Source organism: Camelina sativa, chromosome 11 (genome assembly GCF_030686135.1).
Source record: "Camelina sativa cultivar CO46 ecotype springtype chromosome 11, ASM3068613v1".
Classification (NCBI taxonomy): Eukaryota; Viridiplantae; Streptophyta; class Magnoliopsida; order Brassicales; family Brassicaceae; genus Camelina; species Camelina sativa.
The window spans coordinates 46,158,618-46,174,837 of record NC_141890.1 but is presented as its reverse complement, the minus strand read 5'-3'; the positions used below and the strand labels follow the sequence as shown (position 1 = coordinate 46,174,837).

General features: G+C 32.6%; 3 protein-coding genes across 4 annotated transcripts; 2 read left to right on the top strand and 1 right to left on the bottom strand.

Moving 5' to 3' along the window:
- The first annotated feature begins 720 nt into the window (after positions 1–720).
- Positions 721–6,683, top strand: LOC104726289 (ATPase 3, plasma membrane-type). Its single transcript, XM_010445118.3, has 17 exons — positions 721–1,107; positions 1,275–1,338; positions 2,304–2,423; positions 2,518–2,754; positions 2,846–3,607; positions 3,682–3,804; positions 3,899–4,003; positions 4,097–4,241; positions 4,324–4,488; positions 4,586–4,824; positions 4,924–4,956; positions 5,029–5,110; positions 5,194–5,354; positions 5,447–5,620; positions 5,719–5,901; positions 6,009–6,190; positions 6,277–6,683. Exons 2-17 carry the CDS (start codon positions 1,294–1,296, stop codon positions 6,368–6,370), a joined length of 2,850 nt encoding a protein of 949 aa, XP_010443420.1. The 5' UTR covers positions 721–1,107; positions 1,275–1,293; the 3' UTR covers positions 6,371–6,683.
- A 105-nt stretch (positions 6,684–6,788) lies between these two features.
- Positions 6,789–8,310, top strand: LOC104726288 (uncharacterized). Its single transcript, XM_010445117.3, has 3 exons — positions 6,789–7,268; positions 7,352–7,522; positions 7,961–8,310. The coding sequence occupies exons 1-3, from the start codon at positions 7,111–7,113 to the stop codon at positions 8,196–8,198; spliced, it is 567 nt and encodes a 188-aa protein (XP_010443419.1). The 5' UTR covers positions 6,789–7,110; the 3' UTR covers positions 8,199–8,310.
- A 200-nt stretch (positions 8,311–8,510) lies between these two features.
- Positions 8,511–12,059, bottom strand: LOC104726287 (uncharacterized). Of its 2 annotated transcripts, none has more exons than XM_010445116.3 (3): positions 11,526–12,059; positions 9,365–9,615; positions 8,511–9,116 (listed from the first exon to the last, which is right to left on the bottom strand). In XM_010445116.3, exons 2-3 carry the CDS (start codon positions 9,611–9,613, stop codon positions 8,640–8,642), a joined length of 726 nt encoding a protein of 241 aa, XP_010443418.2. In that variant the 5' UTR covers positions 9,614–9,615; positions 11,526–12,059; the 3' UTR covers positions 8,511–8,639. The 2 variants fall into 2 exon arrangements, with proteins under 2 accessions (XP_010443418.2, XP_087330378.1); XM_087474252.1 differs by lacking the exon at positions 11,526–12,059 and adding an exon at positions 11,048–11,102.
- Positions 12,060–16,220: the final 4,161 nt, after the last annotated feature.

Below are 16,220 nucleotides of genomic sequence, written 5' to 3'. Positions count from 1 at the left end.
GTTTAAATAGTGTATATTAGCTTTTTATGATTAGAATAGTTAGTTGTTGAATTATAATTTTTTTTGTTGGTTATAGAATATAATTCCTTTTTAAACTAATTTTTTTTTTTGGTTCTCTGGTACATGTCAGAAGAGCAAAACAATCTTTTTTTTTTGTCGTCAGAGCAAAGAAATTTTAACAAAAGCTTATTTGTTTTTCCTTTTACAGAAAGCTTTAAAAGCAATCTTATTTTTCAAGAATCAGTCTTCTGTAACAGCCACAGCTTAAGAATAGGCACGTGTCACGAGATTACTAGACCATCAACCTTTTTTTTACCATAGTTAGTAACAGAACCATCACCGTAAAATATGTCATCTATACCAGAAATTAACGCCGTTGCTCTTTCAAAATAAGGCAGTTTGATTTATTTTTTCCTGTTTTACAATATTTAGATTTGCATTATTATATCATGTATGTTGGAAGGTAAAAATTGCAACAATCTAAATATTATTTATTTTTTTCGAAAGAAATTTTCAATTCAATGTATAGTAATACTTATTTTATTTTATCTCAAGATAATTAAAACGATTAATGAGGATATTTGTTGGTTTATTATGACTATCTTGAAAGAAATTAAAATAATTTATGTAAAAAAAAAATCAAGAGAATATTAATGTTTTTTTAATCAAAGTAATAAGATTTTTTAAAATATTATTTTGTCAATTTAATAAGATTTATTTGACTACATAAGGAAGAAAACTTCATAATAAATCGAGAGAGATATTAATATGAACCGTAGGACATGATTAGACAAAAGTGTCCTCCTCAATGAAATTCAATAACAGAACGAGGACCTGGTCTCTCAGATAGTCATACTTAAAAAAATCTGACAGAATTTAATATATTAATGACATAAAAAAAAAAACAAGTCAAAGTGATAAATATTTAAAATGCCTAAATTATCTCTTTGACAAAGCGATAATAATCTTCAATTAACAAAAAAAAAAACGATAAATGTCAGAATAAAATAGAGGTGATATACGACGTCGGGTAAGGGAGATATGCATATAAATAGAGCGCGCCACCAAATAAGCCTAACGTAGTCCACCTTCACTCCGAAGAATCTGGTTCGTTTCAACTTTGATTTCTCTTTCTCTCTTTTTATTTTTTTATTTTTTCAAAGTTTGGAATATAGCTTCGTTATCGTTACTTTATTTGCTTGGTTCTTCCGCAGCTTTTGCGAATATAGTTTATAACGATTTTTGTATTTTTGTGTATGGTTTGACGACGCTAGGCGGCAGAAGAGAGGAAAGATGGCGAGTGGGCTCGAGGATATCGTGAACGAGAATATTGATCTGGTATGAACTTCTTCTCTTTACTCTTTGTTTAGTTTCGTTACGTTCGTTTTAGATTGTTAACGAGAGAAAAGTTTAGTTCTGTGTTATGTTTTTTACTTAACGATTCGATCTACTTAGGGTTCTACAAACATAATTCTCTTTACATCGATTAGATCATTGAACGTTTTGATTTCATGTTTAGCTTGAGTGTTTTTTTTTTTTTTTTGGTTTCATTTAGCGATGAGAAAAGAATCCATGACAAAAAAATAAAATTTTAATATTGATCTCAGATTTTGTTGGGTACCTTTTTGGCTTTTTCTTTATTTATTTTTTTCCTACTAGATTTTGCCATTGCACTAGTCTATACAAATCGCAGAATCACCAGAATATTTAGTTATAATTATGTTATTTAGTTACCAAATAAAGCGAAAAGTATTATTATTTTTTTAATAAAAGTACTCTTTTACTTTCACATGATTCTTTCTTAATGAGTTTACCTAATTTTGAGATTTTCTTAGATAAGTTTTAGTCAAAATATTGGGTGTTAATTAGTACGTTTTTTTGGAATTTTCATACTCACGGGAAATCGCATTATCAACCGTTTAATCACTTCCCTAGATAAATACTAAACTAGTAAACTCCAATCTTCAAAATCAGGACTCAATTTAAGATCCCATCTTATATTGACAGATTTGCCCCTATTTTTTATACGTTCCGTGCCATTGGGCCTTTAATTCAATTGGGCCTCTGAGACTTATTATCATACGCTAATTAAAAGATAATGGTCTTTTCATCTTCTAACTTAGAAATTTAGAAATCTGCATGCTGTTTACTTTTTACTTTTTTTTTTTTTTTTTTTTTTATTATTTTTTTTTTTTGTGTGTGTGTGTGTGGGGGTAAAAGGTTATTATACTGTTTGTGTAGAAGAAGATTAAATAATTTACACTTTTTGAGATCATTGAATCGTTATTGTGTTTATCTTGCAGGAGAAAATCCCAATTGAAGAAGTGTTCCAGCAGTTGAAATGTTCAAGAGAAGGTTTGTCTGGGGCAGAAGGAGAAAACAGACTCCAGATCTTTGGTCCCAACAAACTCGAGGAGAAGAAGGTAACAAAGCATGTTATGTAGTTTTGGTTTAAACATAGTTAAAAAGTCATAAGTCACTAACTGTGTTTTGTTGGTGTGTGTTTTCGTTTAACAGGAAAGCAAATTACTCAAGTTCTTGGGTTTTATGTGGAACCCTCTCTCTTGGGTCATGGAAGCAGCTGCAATTATGGCTATTGCTTTGGCTAATGGCGGTGGAAAGCCACCGGACTGGCAAGATTTTGTCGGTATTGTTTGTCTTTTGGTTATCAACTCAACCATCAGTTTCATCGAAGAAAACAATGCTGGAAATGCTGCTGCTGCTCTTATGGCTGGTCTTGCTCCCAAAACTAAGGTCTCTCTCTTCAAACTCCTATTTGTGTTTGATACAATCTTGAAGCTATATATAACCTCAAGGTTTTAATATTATTTGTTTTGTTACGCAGGTTCTAAGAGATGGCAAATGGTCAGAGCAAGAAGCTTCAATTCTTGTTCCTGGAGATATCGTGAGCATCAAGCTAGGTGACATCATTCCTGCTGATGCACGTCTTCTTGAAGGCGATGCTTTAAAAGTAGATCAGTCTGCTCTAACCGGTGAATCCCTTCCCGCAACGAAAGGTCCAGGAGAAGAAGTTTTCTCTGGTTCTACGTGCAAGCAAGGTGAGATTGAAGCGGTTGTGATTGCCACTGGAGTCCATACCTTCTTCGGTAAAGCGGCTCATCTTGTCGACAGCACAAACCAAGTTGGACATTTCCAGAAAGTTCTTACGGCGATTGGAAACTTCTGTATATGTTCCATAGCTGTTGGTATTGTGATTGAGCTCATTGTGATGTATCCGATCCAACGCAGACACTACAGAGACGGAATCGACAACCTTCTTGTTCTTTTGATTGGTGGGATCCCTATTGCAATGCCTACTGTCTTGTCTGTGACAATGGCTATTGGATCTCACAAGTTGTCTCAGCAAGGAGCTATCACAAAACGTATGACCGCTATTGAAGAGATGGCTGGTATGGATGTTCTGTGCAGCGATAAAACCGGGACTTTGACCTTGAACAAGCTTAGTGTTGACAAGAATCTGATTGAGGTTTGTGCTAGAGGCGTTGAGAAAGATGAGGTTTTGCTTTTTGCTGCTAGGGCTTCAAGAGTTGAGAATCAAGATGCTATTGATGCTGCTATGGTTGGAATGCTTGCTGATCCAAAAGAGGTATACATATAAAACTCTGTTTTTATTCTTGAAGAACACGGAATGTTCTGTTCTCATTTGTTGGTTTCTTTCAGGCAAGAGCTGGAATTAGAGAGATTCACTTCTTTCCATTCAATCCAGTTGATAAGCGAACCGCTTTGACGTATATCGATGGCAACGGAAACTGGCACCGAGTAAGCAAAGGAGCTCCCGAGCAGGTAACTAGAACTGATGGTTTCTTTGTACTTTAAGTTACTTGTTGTGTCTCTCTTTAATGATTAACCGAAAAAGCTAACTATATTATGATTTCAGATTCTTGATCTCTGCAACGCGAGACCTGATTTGAGGAAGAGAGTCCACTCTGCAATAGATAAGTACGCTGAGCGTGGACTCAGGTCCTTAGCTGTTGCAAGACAGGTGAGAAAATTTGTTTTACATCTTGTAACAAATTTAAAGGAAGAAACAATATGAAAAGAGTTGATGTGAAATGTTGTGTTTCTTTTGTATCAGACTGTACCTGAGAAAACAAAAGAAAGCTCTGGTAGTCCATGGGAGTTCGTTGGTGTGTTGCCTTTGTTTGATCCTCCAAGACATGATAGTGCAGAAACCATAAGAAGAGCTCTAGAACTTGGTGTCAACGTCAAGATGATTACTGGTTTACATCTAAAACATTACTATTTGCTTTGTGTGAAAACACTCTTAAATTTCTTACTTATGTTTCCATTGGTTTTAAATAGGTGATCAACTTGCTATTGCGAAAGAGACTGGACGTAGACTTGGAATGGGAACAAACATGTACCCATCCGCTTCTTTACTCGGTAACCACAAAGACGAAGCCATTGCTCACCTTCCTGTTGAGGAGTTGATTGAAAAAGCTGATGGCTTTGCTGGGGTCTTCCCAGGTTGGTTGAAGACCTTTTTCATATCTTGTTTCGAAACACAAACTTGCTCTTCTCTCTGTAACATTTGTCCTTTGTTTCTTTTACCAAATCCATTCAGAGCACAAATACGAAATTGTGAAGAAGTTGCAAGAAAAGAAGCATATCTGTGGTATGACAGGAGATGGTGTGAATGACGCTCCTGCGTTGAAGAAAGCTGACATAGGTATCGCTGTCGCTGATGCAACTGACGCTGCTAGAGGTGCTTCTGATATCGTCCTTACCGAGCCAGGTCTCAGTGTGATCATCAGCGCGGTTCTAACGAGTAGAGCCATCTTCCAGAGAATGAAGAACTACACAGTAAGCCATGTTCTCTTAATCTAAGCTTTATAACTTTCTTAGAACCTTTTCACCAGTATCACTTGTTCTGATTATGTTTTCTGATCTTATTTTAAACAGATTTATGCAGTCTCAATTACCATCCGTATTGTGGTAAGTAACCAATCTTGTATGCGTTCTTAAATATCATCTGTTCATAATCTCTTTCTTTGTGCCTTTTTACAGTTTGGTTTCATGCTCATTGCTCTGATATGGAAGTTCGACTTTTCACCATTCATGGTTTTGATCATTGCTATATTAAACGATGGTTAGTTTTCTTCTCTTTACAACAACTATTTCAATAGAAGGCTAACATAATTAACATCATTCATACTACGTACTACTCAACAGGAACTATTATGACAATCTCAAAGGACAGAGTCAAGCCTTCTCCTACACCAGATAGCTGGAAACTTAAAGAAATCTTCGCAACTGGCGTTGTTCTTGGAGGCTACATGGCTATAGTGACTGTTATTTTCTTCTGGGCTGCATACAAAACCGATTTCTTCCCGGTACATAACATATAAACAAATATCTCTTCACAATTACTTGTCACACAAGCATTAACTCTGTTTTTTGTTTTTTTTTGTTTGTGAATTTATAGAGAACGTTCCACGTGAAAGACATAAGAGGCAGCGACCATGAAATGATGTCAGCTTTATACTTGCAAGTCAGTATTGTGAGCCAAGCTCTTATCTTCGTCACTCGATCTAGAGGCTGGTCTTTTGCAGAACGTCCTGGATATCTCTTGCTAATTGCTTTCTGGGTAGCACAAGCGGTAAGCATTTAAACATGATACTGTTTCTTCTTCTTCTTCTTCTTCCTCTTTAATTCATTATAAACTCTCTTCAATGATTCATAAACTTGACCTTGTAGATTGCAACATTGATTGCGGTTTACGGGAGTTGGGAATTTGCAAGAATCAAAGGAATAGGATGGGGGTGGGCTGGAGTTATCTGGCTTTTCAGTATTGTCTTTTACTTTCCATTAGACATAATGAAGTTCGCAATCCGTTATATACTAGCCGGAACAGCCTGGAACAATCTCATTGACAACAAGGTACGTTTTGCTTTCTTAATTTACTCTTTTTGTACTCTGGTCCTTTCTTCTTCTAAAATGTGATTTCTAAGATCAAACAAAATCTCTCTGTAAAAAAAAAAAAACAGACTGCGTTTACCACTAAGCAAAACTATGGAATCGAGGAGAGAGAAGCACAATGGGCTCATGCGCAGAGGACATTACACGGTCTCCAGAACACTGAAACAGCCAACGTTCTCCCAGAGAAAGGTGGTTACAGGGAACTGTCCGAGATTGCAAATCAAGCCAAGAGACGAGCTGAGATCGCAAGGTAATGGATGACTTAAAAAAAGAAAAAAACTTATGTTCCTTATGAGTCAAGCTAACGTTAGGGCTTTTTGTGTGTTTGCTTTACAGGCTTAGGGAACTCCATACGCTTAAAGGACACGTAGAGTCAGTGGTGAAGCTAAAGGGACTTGACATCGAGACAGCTGGTCACTACACCGTTTAATAAAAGATCCGACTTAGTTTAACAAGAAGATGATCAAGGAAGAACAGGAAGAAGATCCTTTTGTTTAGCAGATGATAATGATGATGATTTTATAAGAGGAGAGAAATAAGTTTTTTTTGGTTAAGTATATGTGTGTTTTTAAGTTCATCTAAACTCCTGGGGTCTTTTTTTAATCTTCCTTCTTCATGATTTTAGACTTAATTATAACCATGTGTTTTCGTTTCCCATCTCTTGGAAAAAACAAAAGAGAAATACTATTTTAGGTTTTATACGTTTTCGTTATATAAAGTTCAATAGTAATTCAAGTTCAACAGTTGGGTTTGTTAATTTTCAACAAAAAAAAAATCTTTTTTAAAGTTTTGGATTGTTTCGTTTGAAGCAGCGGTTCACATGTTGCACAACGAAGGTTAAGTTGCATAATCGCATTAGAAAAAATCGAAGTTGTTGACTCGAGTATTCCAAATTAAACCAAGAGTACCGTATATTGCGGTTTGGTTAGATGACTAACCGGTTCGGTTATTTCTTCCGACCTATTTGATAACATAAACCGGATTTCTTAATCCGTGTGGATACATGTGTTCTTTAGTAAGCCACTAGTTGTTACCCACGTGGCAATCGTTTTATCACAAACTATGAGCTACAAAAACAAAAACCAAGAAGACGTGAAAGATCTTTAAGAACATAGAAGAAGAGCTTACTGGAACACCAAATCTCAGAGACCAAAACACAACAACAAAAAAATGTATCTCGCCGCTGTTGCTTCCTCACGACAGAGCTTTTCATCGAACACGTTCAGTTTCCGACACAGTTTTAAGCCTAGATCCAATATTAACCTCACTCGTCCCAACTCAATCTGTTGTAAGTCTCCAGACCACGACGACGAAACTGATTCTTCCAGGTAATTTATTTATTATTTTTAAAGAATTATTTGTTTCAAAATTCGGGTTTGCTCTTATTAGATTATGTTATTTAATCGATTAGGAAAAATGAGAATCAGTTGGCGAAATTGGCAATCGCGACGCTAGCGGTTGGCGTTTTGGCTTTGGGAAACGTTGGTGATGCGTTTGCGGCTAAGAGCGGTGGAAGAGTCGGCGGTCAAGCGTTTCGGTCTTCAGCTCCTCGCCCTCCTCCTAGAATTAACAACCGATCAAGGTAATTTATTATTTACTTTTTTTTTTTTTTTTTTTAACTGAAGCTCTCAAGTCTCTAATCACGATTTTAACTTTTCAAATATATGATTTAAGTAAGAAAGACCTTAATTGTGAAATTCTTACTGAAAACAAAATCTTTAAAATTTTGCATGTAGATTCAAGATTTGTAGTTGGTAAAAATACTTTGAAGCATACAAAACTTAAATCGTTTAATTTCTCGTATAAAAATACTGTATTTGTTTATGTCATCTTTTTATCAATACAAGAGGCTTTATGCATGGGCTTTTTTAGCAGCCTCATATCCACACTAGCCCATTAGTAGAGACTTATATTTTATACTTTTACATTTCAAATTTATTAGTCAGTTATAAACGCAAACGAAAAAGATGATATAAATCAAAACCTTTTATATATCCCTAAAACAGTTTCCTTTTCACAGGACAAACATCTACGTGAATCCTCAGGTTGCACCACCTTTGATCGGTGGCTACGGATATGGTTACGGCGGTTACGGATGGTCACCGTTTTCCTTTTTTGCCCCTGGTCCTGCGGTGGCAGTTGGTGCTGGTGGTGGCTTCGACCTCCTACTTCTCTTCATGTTTTTTGGAGCCGCTTCAGCCGTGGCTAGAAACTTTTTCCGATCAAGAAATGATGAAGATGACGGAGATGACTATTAGAGGAGCGAAAAAAATAAATTAAAGAGAGAGGGTTATGTAATATGCTGAAATAACATAGTGAAATATACGATTTTGTGTATAAAACTTATAATGGACGAAGACGGTTTATAAACTTTGAGATTAGTACGTAATTAATTAGACCAATCTTAAAAATCACAAGAGTCAAATTAAAAACACCTCATAGCGCCCATTGAGTTCTTTCCATCTCAATGTATGACCTCATTGAGGTCCAGAAGCAAATGAATATAGATTCTTAAGCAACACATAATTTTATTTTTTCAATGGTTTATCAGTGCTAACGAAGAAAGATAATTTGAGCTAAATGTGAAATCAGTAAATCTGGTAGTAAGAACAATACTAAGAAATCAGATACAAGTAAACAAAAAATGAGAAGAAGGTGAAGAAGAAGAAGAAAAGAAAAGGTCAGTGAATTAACAAAAATCAAGAAGAGGTTCGGTTAATACTAAGTCCTTGAAAAAGCCAATGAGGTCTCTTCTTCTCTCGATCCAACGACGTCGTACTTGAGCTGCTCATAGGCGTGTTTGGTCCGCTACTTTCTTGGTTATTATTACTGTTATTATTATTTTTATTGCTCTGATTATTACAATTATCCGATGATGATCTCAACGACGTCGTCGACGAGTAGTCCATGTCCTTGTTCGTCGTCGTCGTCATAGTAGTTGATGAAGAAGACAATCCGATGCTCAGTGTCAATTCTAGTTCGCTCTCTTCGATATGATCCGTCGTCGTTTGTGTTGCTCTAACCACATTTTCGAGGTCTATGCCTGAACAACTTCCGGTTCTCTCTCTTGAACCGGTTTGGTCTTTGTTGTTGTCGACAGTCCAATATTGGCTTCTATGTTTGAGTTGATTCATCATCATTTTCTGTGTATTATATACTCTATGTAGCTCTCGTACCTGCGATTATCACTTTGTTATATGCATAGCTAGTTACCATCATCAACAAGTTAAAAATTGGTATGTTTCATGTGATAGTCTATATTGGTCCAAACCAGGCTGAAATTAACAAAATGAATGAAAATTCCAATTCCAAGATGATCCATTACTAGATTTACTTTTTTAGTTTGGTTACTTTGAAACAATTATAAAACACCAAAACCACCAAATCCATATAAATGATGCATATATATGCAAGTATAACGTACCTGTTGCTTAAAAGTATCTTCTTGAGCTTGCATTGTATGTCTGATCGATTCAGCATTTTGCTTTTCAAGAAACCTATCCATTGACCTAATAATAGAAACGCCTCCTTGCTCCTCTTCTTTGTCGTCAGTCAACGTATCCTTTGACGATTTTCCTCGACCATTAACGCCAAAACTGATGAAACCACTGCGATCAACACTCTTTAAGCCAAGGGGGTTCGTCCTAATTCGCTCACCCGTCTTTGTTCCCATGCCTGAAACGTAGATTCACACAACTTCATAACCATTTGATAGTTGATAAACACATAAAAAGGAACCCTAATACACTTAGATTGTATATATGTGATTGTGTGTGTATACATGTGATATGATCCTGATGGAGTAATCGTCAGAAGCCACTAGTTTTTGAAGTGAAGGGTTTGTAGACAAAAGAAGGTTGACTAGTGGGACACACTTTTATATTTGACTAGATTCTCTCTCATGGTGTTTTGTCTCAAAGCCAAAGTATTAAAAAAAAACGAATCAAAATGTCTTTCTGATTACCAAACCAATGGATAGAACATGTTATACACCACAAATTATTGGTATTCATTTTTGAAATTTGTTGTTAGTGATCATAGAAGTAGAAGATCTACCCATTTTTGAATTGAAAATGACTAAACAATTTTTTTGTTTATTTATGTCAATTGAATTTTGTTTGTTTGTTACCTTATTTACTCATTCCAAACAAAAATAAGTGATATAATTCATACGTTATTTCAAATGTAATATTATAAACTTTGAAGTTTGAACAAATAATACATTTAAACCAAGCTGCATACTTCACATGTCAGTATCTAAGTAGTGCCATCATGAATAACATTAGACACGGCTTGTCCTACCAATAAGTTAATCGTACAATACTTGTTTCTTTAATGAAAACTGATTTTCCATTTATTTACTTGCATGACCAATGCAAAAATTTCTAATTATTATTTGTTGTATAGTACTCATTATTATCTATAAAAAAAACGTGATGTGAAAATATAACTTTACGGAATAAGTTATTCATATATAATATTTTAGATTTTAAAATTGGTAAAACAATTGGTGTGATATAGTACAATAATATCATTTTCACTACTAAAGTTTAAAATAGAATGATTAGCGTTGTGAAATTGCAAAAAAAAAAAAAAAAAAAAAAAAAAAAAAAAAAAAAAGTGGTGAAGATTTCAAAGGACGAAAAAAAAAGCAAGTTGTTGATATTTTTGTTTTCCTTTTCTTTTTTTTGGATAAGCATGAGTTTTTAGAATATGAAAAAAAATGATTAAATATAAAATAGATAGAGACATGGGAAAAAAAAGGGAACAAAAAACACTAGTCGAGCTTTCAATTTAATATCAACAAATAGGAATTTTTACTATGTAGTCTAGATTGATGATCATACCAGAAGACTGTATTATCACCTAAGTTTTTGTCTATTTAAATAAAATAATAGGAATTTATAGCCAGAATGTAATATATATAGATTGGTCACAGTCACATCGTTCATTATGTTCTAGTATTCATGTGAAGAGGACTGTATCACCTAAATTTCCACTTAACCTTGTTTGCTGGGATGTTTTTAAAAAATTTGTCTACACATAAATCATATAAACAAATAATATTTTTATATGACACATGTACTTATAGCTAGTAGCTACTTACATTACATGTATACACACGCTTCCAAGGACATGAAGACATGAGAAGATCATGTCTATGTATCTATATTTGTAGAGAACCAAATCAGATACCCAATAGGATAAGACAAGAACAATAATTTGGCTAAAAGATAACGACGATTCATGTTATAAATAATAATACTATATATGTATGTGTATACATGCGCACGCAAGTATATGTAAACAAAATATCTATATCGCTATCACAATTTGATTGTTAACTATATTCTTCTTCACGGAGGTATTGAAAAGTTAAGCCAACTTGAGAGCCCAATGTATGACCTTTTTTTCGTACACGGACATAAATACAGAATCTGATTCATTACAGTTGGTATATTGATTCATGGACATACAAAAAACACACACATACATATATAGCAACCCTTTCTATATATAGTTCATCACCTTTATCCAGTGAATCAGAAAAACACCCATAGAAATAAAATTTATATAGAAATTACCTGAAAAGAAGAGTGGCCAAGCTGTGATTCTCTCCAAAGAAGCTCATTGATCACATGTTCTATGCTCATGCCACAAAACTCACATAAGACTCACACTTTCCTTAACTACTATATATGCTTTATCTACCAACTTGCTCCAAAGCATAACAGAAAAAAATAATCCAAAAGCTGAGAGATTACTACAGAATTTTTTCAACAATCAGTATTGGAATAAAAACTCTGTGGAAGAAGAGACAGAGAGATACATAGAGAGAGAGGGGGGGGGGGGGGGGAGAGAATGAGAGAGGGATAATGGGAATTCACAGCTAAGGAAATGCTTAAACTAAATAAGGATTAATAAACAAATAATATATAAAGATGGAAGTTAAATAGTTTTAAAAGGCTAAATTTTGACAGGCTGGTGATATTTGTGAAGGAAGGAGGCAAGGAAAAAGCTGAGAGTTTTCATATGCTTAGCTTTTTTATGTCCATCTAATTGTTCTCTCTCTAACAGACAGACAAAACAATAACTGCATTTTTATATAAATATATTGTGGATTTACTAATAATATGTATTTTTTATATAAATATTGTGTATTTTATACATATGCCACTATGTGAAATAAGCGAAATCTTTACCATGTTGTAGTTTTAACTCAAAGATAGATAAGTTATCATGTTAAGAGTGTACATATATTAAGGTATTATTGATAACATGTTAAATCCTAAGTCTTATGAAAGTAGATTCTGTATATTATGTATGTATATATTATTTTTTAATATAAGTAAGTGGGAGTGTGAGATAATTGGATGTGTTGATATAATATAAAATTGAGAAGATCAAGAGGATTTGGACAAATGATGAACAAAAAAAATGTGATTTTTTAGCCGATTTATTCCAGACAAGTCCTCACTGGACATGATCAAGATATGCATGTAACCATATTAAAAAAGTATTATATTAACAACCAATTGAAGACAAAGCTTCTATCTTTTTATGTTACAAAATAATGGCGTTTTTGTTTTCTGTATAATTTTTAGAAATTCAAATGATTCCCCCTTTCTACACATAATTCTTTATATCAATATGTATATTAAAACGTATATATTCATCATCATCATCATCATCATCATCATCATCCGTACTGGGTGTTATCCAACCATACCCAAAAATCCCATGATTATCGATTTTATCTGACACCAAGTTTCATAGTTAGATCCTCTTATAGTACTATATCACTTGTTATAGCAATTTTATATACTGATTGACTGAATAACAATTTAATTTAGACTTTGTCGTTTTCAAAACTGAATTGGGTGAAACAACAGCAAATACGTTTATAGGTTGGTGATAAATTTGCGTCCACAAAGATATGCACGTCATGTTGCATACAATTTAAGACTGATCGGTAACCGATATGAGTCGTCCTTAGATTACCAAATAGTGATCTAAATTATTAACCGTTAACAACTTAAAGTTGATATTTAAAAATGATTCGTTTTAATTTTGTTTTAAATGTTATATATGGCCAATGATAAAAGAGGAATAAAATTCCAAATTATATAACAACCTTCTTAAAAGAAATTGTCAGCACATGATTTAAGTGGCATTTTAAAGTTTTATAATAACTGGAAGAAATATTTATATATATGTATTTGTAATGTTGCTTGTCTTCTACTTGTTTCGTTTTCTCCTCTCAAAGAAATCTGGTGCTAACATGGGGCTTCGACTACGCACCGACGTATCGTAATTATGCTTGAAATAGTATACAATATTACTAATATATGTTTTTGTCTCATGCTCACCAATACATTATAGTATACGGCTAAACGAGTAACGATGCTAAAATATGTTTTAAGCGAAACCTAATTAATAGCAATCGGATAAGTGAAAAATATACTGTATTATAATAATATTTTTATTTTAGAGAGTTCATAGATCTAACCAATCTTTCAACTAATTGCCGGTGCATTAAGAAACAACTCTCATCGATCGTGGTTTGCTATTACCGTCCTTAAACCCAGATCCCAAAAAGATTAGTGTATATCAATATTAAACAATTCAAACGATTAAGAAAACTATATATTGTAATAGAAAAATCAAATGATTCCTTTCGCGGATGCATGGGTATGTTATTAAATTTGATAATTAGTAAGACACTAATATATAATCTAATTATTGTAGAGAACAAGAAGAGTTGGCTGGATTAGGCGGGGGCCATGTGAGACGAGAAGCAAGGAGGAAAGCTCAAAGGAGTAATTTAGAATAATTAACTCAAACCAAACATGATATGATCTCAAGTACAATATTTAGCACTAATTACCGACACGATAATTGTTTTTATTGGCTTATGTTAATAAAATCAGATTTTTTTAGAGTTCCAAAGTTTGGATCTGGAGGTCAACATCTAAATTTCGAATGGTACTAATCACATGAATTATTTGTCTGTTTATTCTTTATAGTTTATATATATACCGATCAATACTTGCAATGTTTTGTATGTAAATAATTTATATTCGTTGCAGATAAATGTTTTATACTATATTCATTACTTTTCTTAACCTCCTTTTCAGCTTTTTGGTTTGTTAAATAACTCATATTATTAGCTTTACCTAACAATTCTGATTGTATTATACGTGGTTTAATGAAAAATAATGGATCAGAGAAAATCATATCATTTTTTGTCCGCCGTATGTTAGACAATATTATAAAAACAAACCAATAACAAAAGATATGGGTGCTATATATATATATATATATATATGAATAACAATTTGTTTGGTAGGTCGTAATATGATTTATTGCTGTAATACTTAAAAATAATTAACTTTTTTTTACAAGAAATTCATAGCCATCAACAACCAAAAAGAGAAAAGAAAGAACGAAATTAAATAACTTTGAAATCATTCGTTAACAATAAATAAAGTAGCACACGAAAAATGCATTTGGATTGACCGAGACTTAACAATATTTTGCTTTCTAAAATCAAAAGTAGTAGATATATTGGTCATACAATGACTTTATGATATATGTATGTCATGAAACTAATCACAAAAGTAAAAACGGTAAAAAAATAAACAAATGGTGATTTGGTCATAGTAGTATAGTATTTAGTATTTACTAGTATGATATTAAATTATTAATACGTGAATATATAATGTAAAAAGAGAAAAAAAAAAAAAAAAAAAAAGAGAAATAATAATAAGGGAGTTAAAAGTGAAGTGACGGCATGTGGAAGCAAAGAGTTATAAAAAACAGATTTGGGATTTTATAAAATTTAAATAATAAAAAGAGTAAGCACGCGTTGTAGCCTTTCTAACGTACACTATGGGTCCTTTGTTCTACCCCACTATAGTGACTATACACACATCCTTATTTATTTGTTTTTATTTTTTTGTTATTTTTTTGTGTGTAGATTATGATCAGACTAATTATTTAAATATATACAGAATAATTACATTTTGATTTGTTTGTTATTATTAGCATTGGAGCCATATATTTCTAACAAATGAAAATCCAAAAGCCAGCAGTGACTAATCCTAGGAATGGATAGGATTATTGACAACAGTTTTATTTTTCTTTCACAAACTTATCACATGTCAGAACAGAAGTTGAGAATTCAAGTAACGAGTTTTGTTTCCAAATTGAAATCGAACACAGTTCAGTGTTATCACTTACATACCGACATACTTATTTTTGCGTATTAGTAATTAGTTTTAGAGCTTAAGATTAATATTTTATATTTATAAGATCCGGCCGAAGATTAGTGTAGATCGGACTGAAAATTGTCATATTTACAAAAACAAACATTTTAAGATAAATACTCCTTCTCTCTCTAATAATTTGATGTTTAGGATTTTGCACACATACTAAGACAATGTATGTGTAATTAATTTATTATTTACTTTTTTCTTTATAATTTTTTATTATTATTTTTGGTCATGAGATAATTTATTTTTCTGACATTTTTTCTATTTTTTTATTTTTTCACTTATTTTTGTATTTAAAATATTTAAAACAGAGACAATAAATCTTCTCTAAGACATGTGAGACAAAAAGAGTAAATAACAAATTTAGATAATTACGACATCATTAAGGTTTTTTTTTCTCAAGCGATTGTGGGTCTTATTATAAGCCACGTGTCGGATACCTGAACAGATAAAAATGGGCCTTCGTCATGTCTCATGTGGGTTTTATTTTAATTTTTTTTTTTCAAGTGCAAGTTTTTCCACTTGTCACTCGACTATTAGATTTAGCTTTAGCTTATCTTCACTAGCTACTACTACTAGATACTTTCTGCTTTTTTTTTTCTAATTAGATTATTATTTTGTACTTTACATCTTATATATAGTACAGCCGAAAACGAAATTTGAAATTACAATTTTGGGAAAAAATGATATCCTTAATATGTTGAAAATGATCCTACAGTTTTTTTTTTGATCCTACAGTTTTTCTAAACATAATACTAAAAATTAAACTATCTTTGTTTATTTATATGATTTTTTGATTGTAATCATTATGTTATTCTATAATTTTACTAATCGAAAACCTTAGTTTTCAACTTTTCATCCCAATTTGATCTTAGGACAAATTAAGCATATTTGGATATTACATATGCAGTACTTAAATGAGTACAATGTTTACTATGGAGAGTATAGTATAGTTTAATAGTATTGTTTTTTATATATTTATTTTAGTAAAATTACAATGACGAA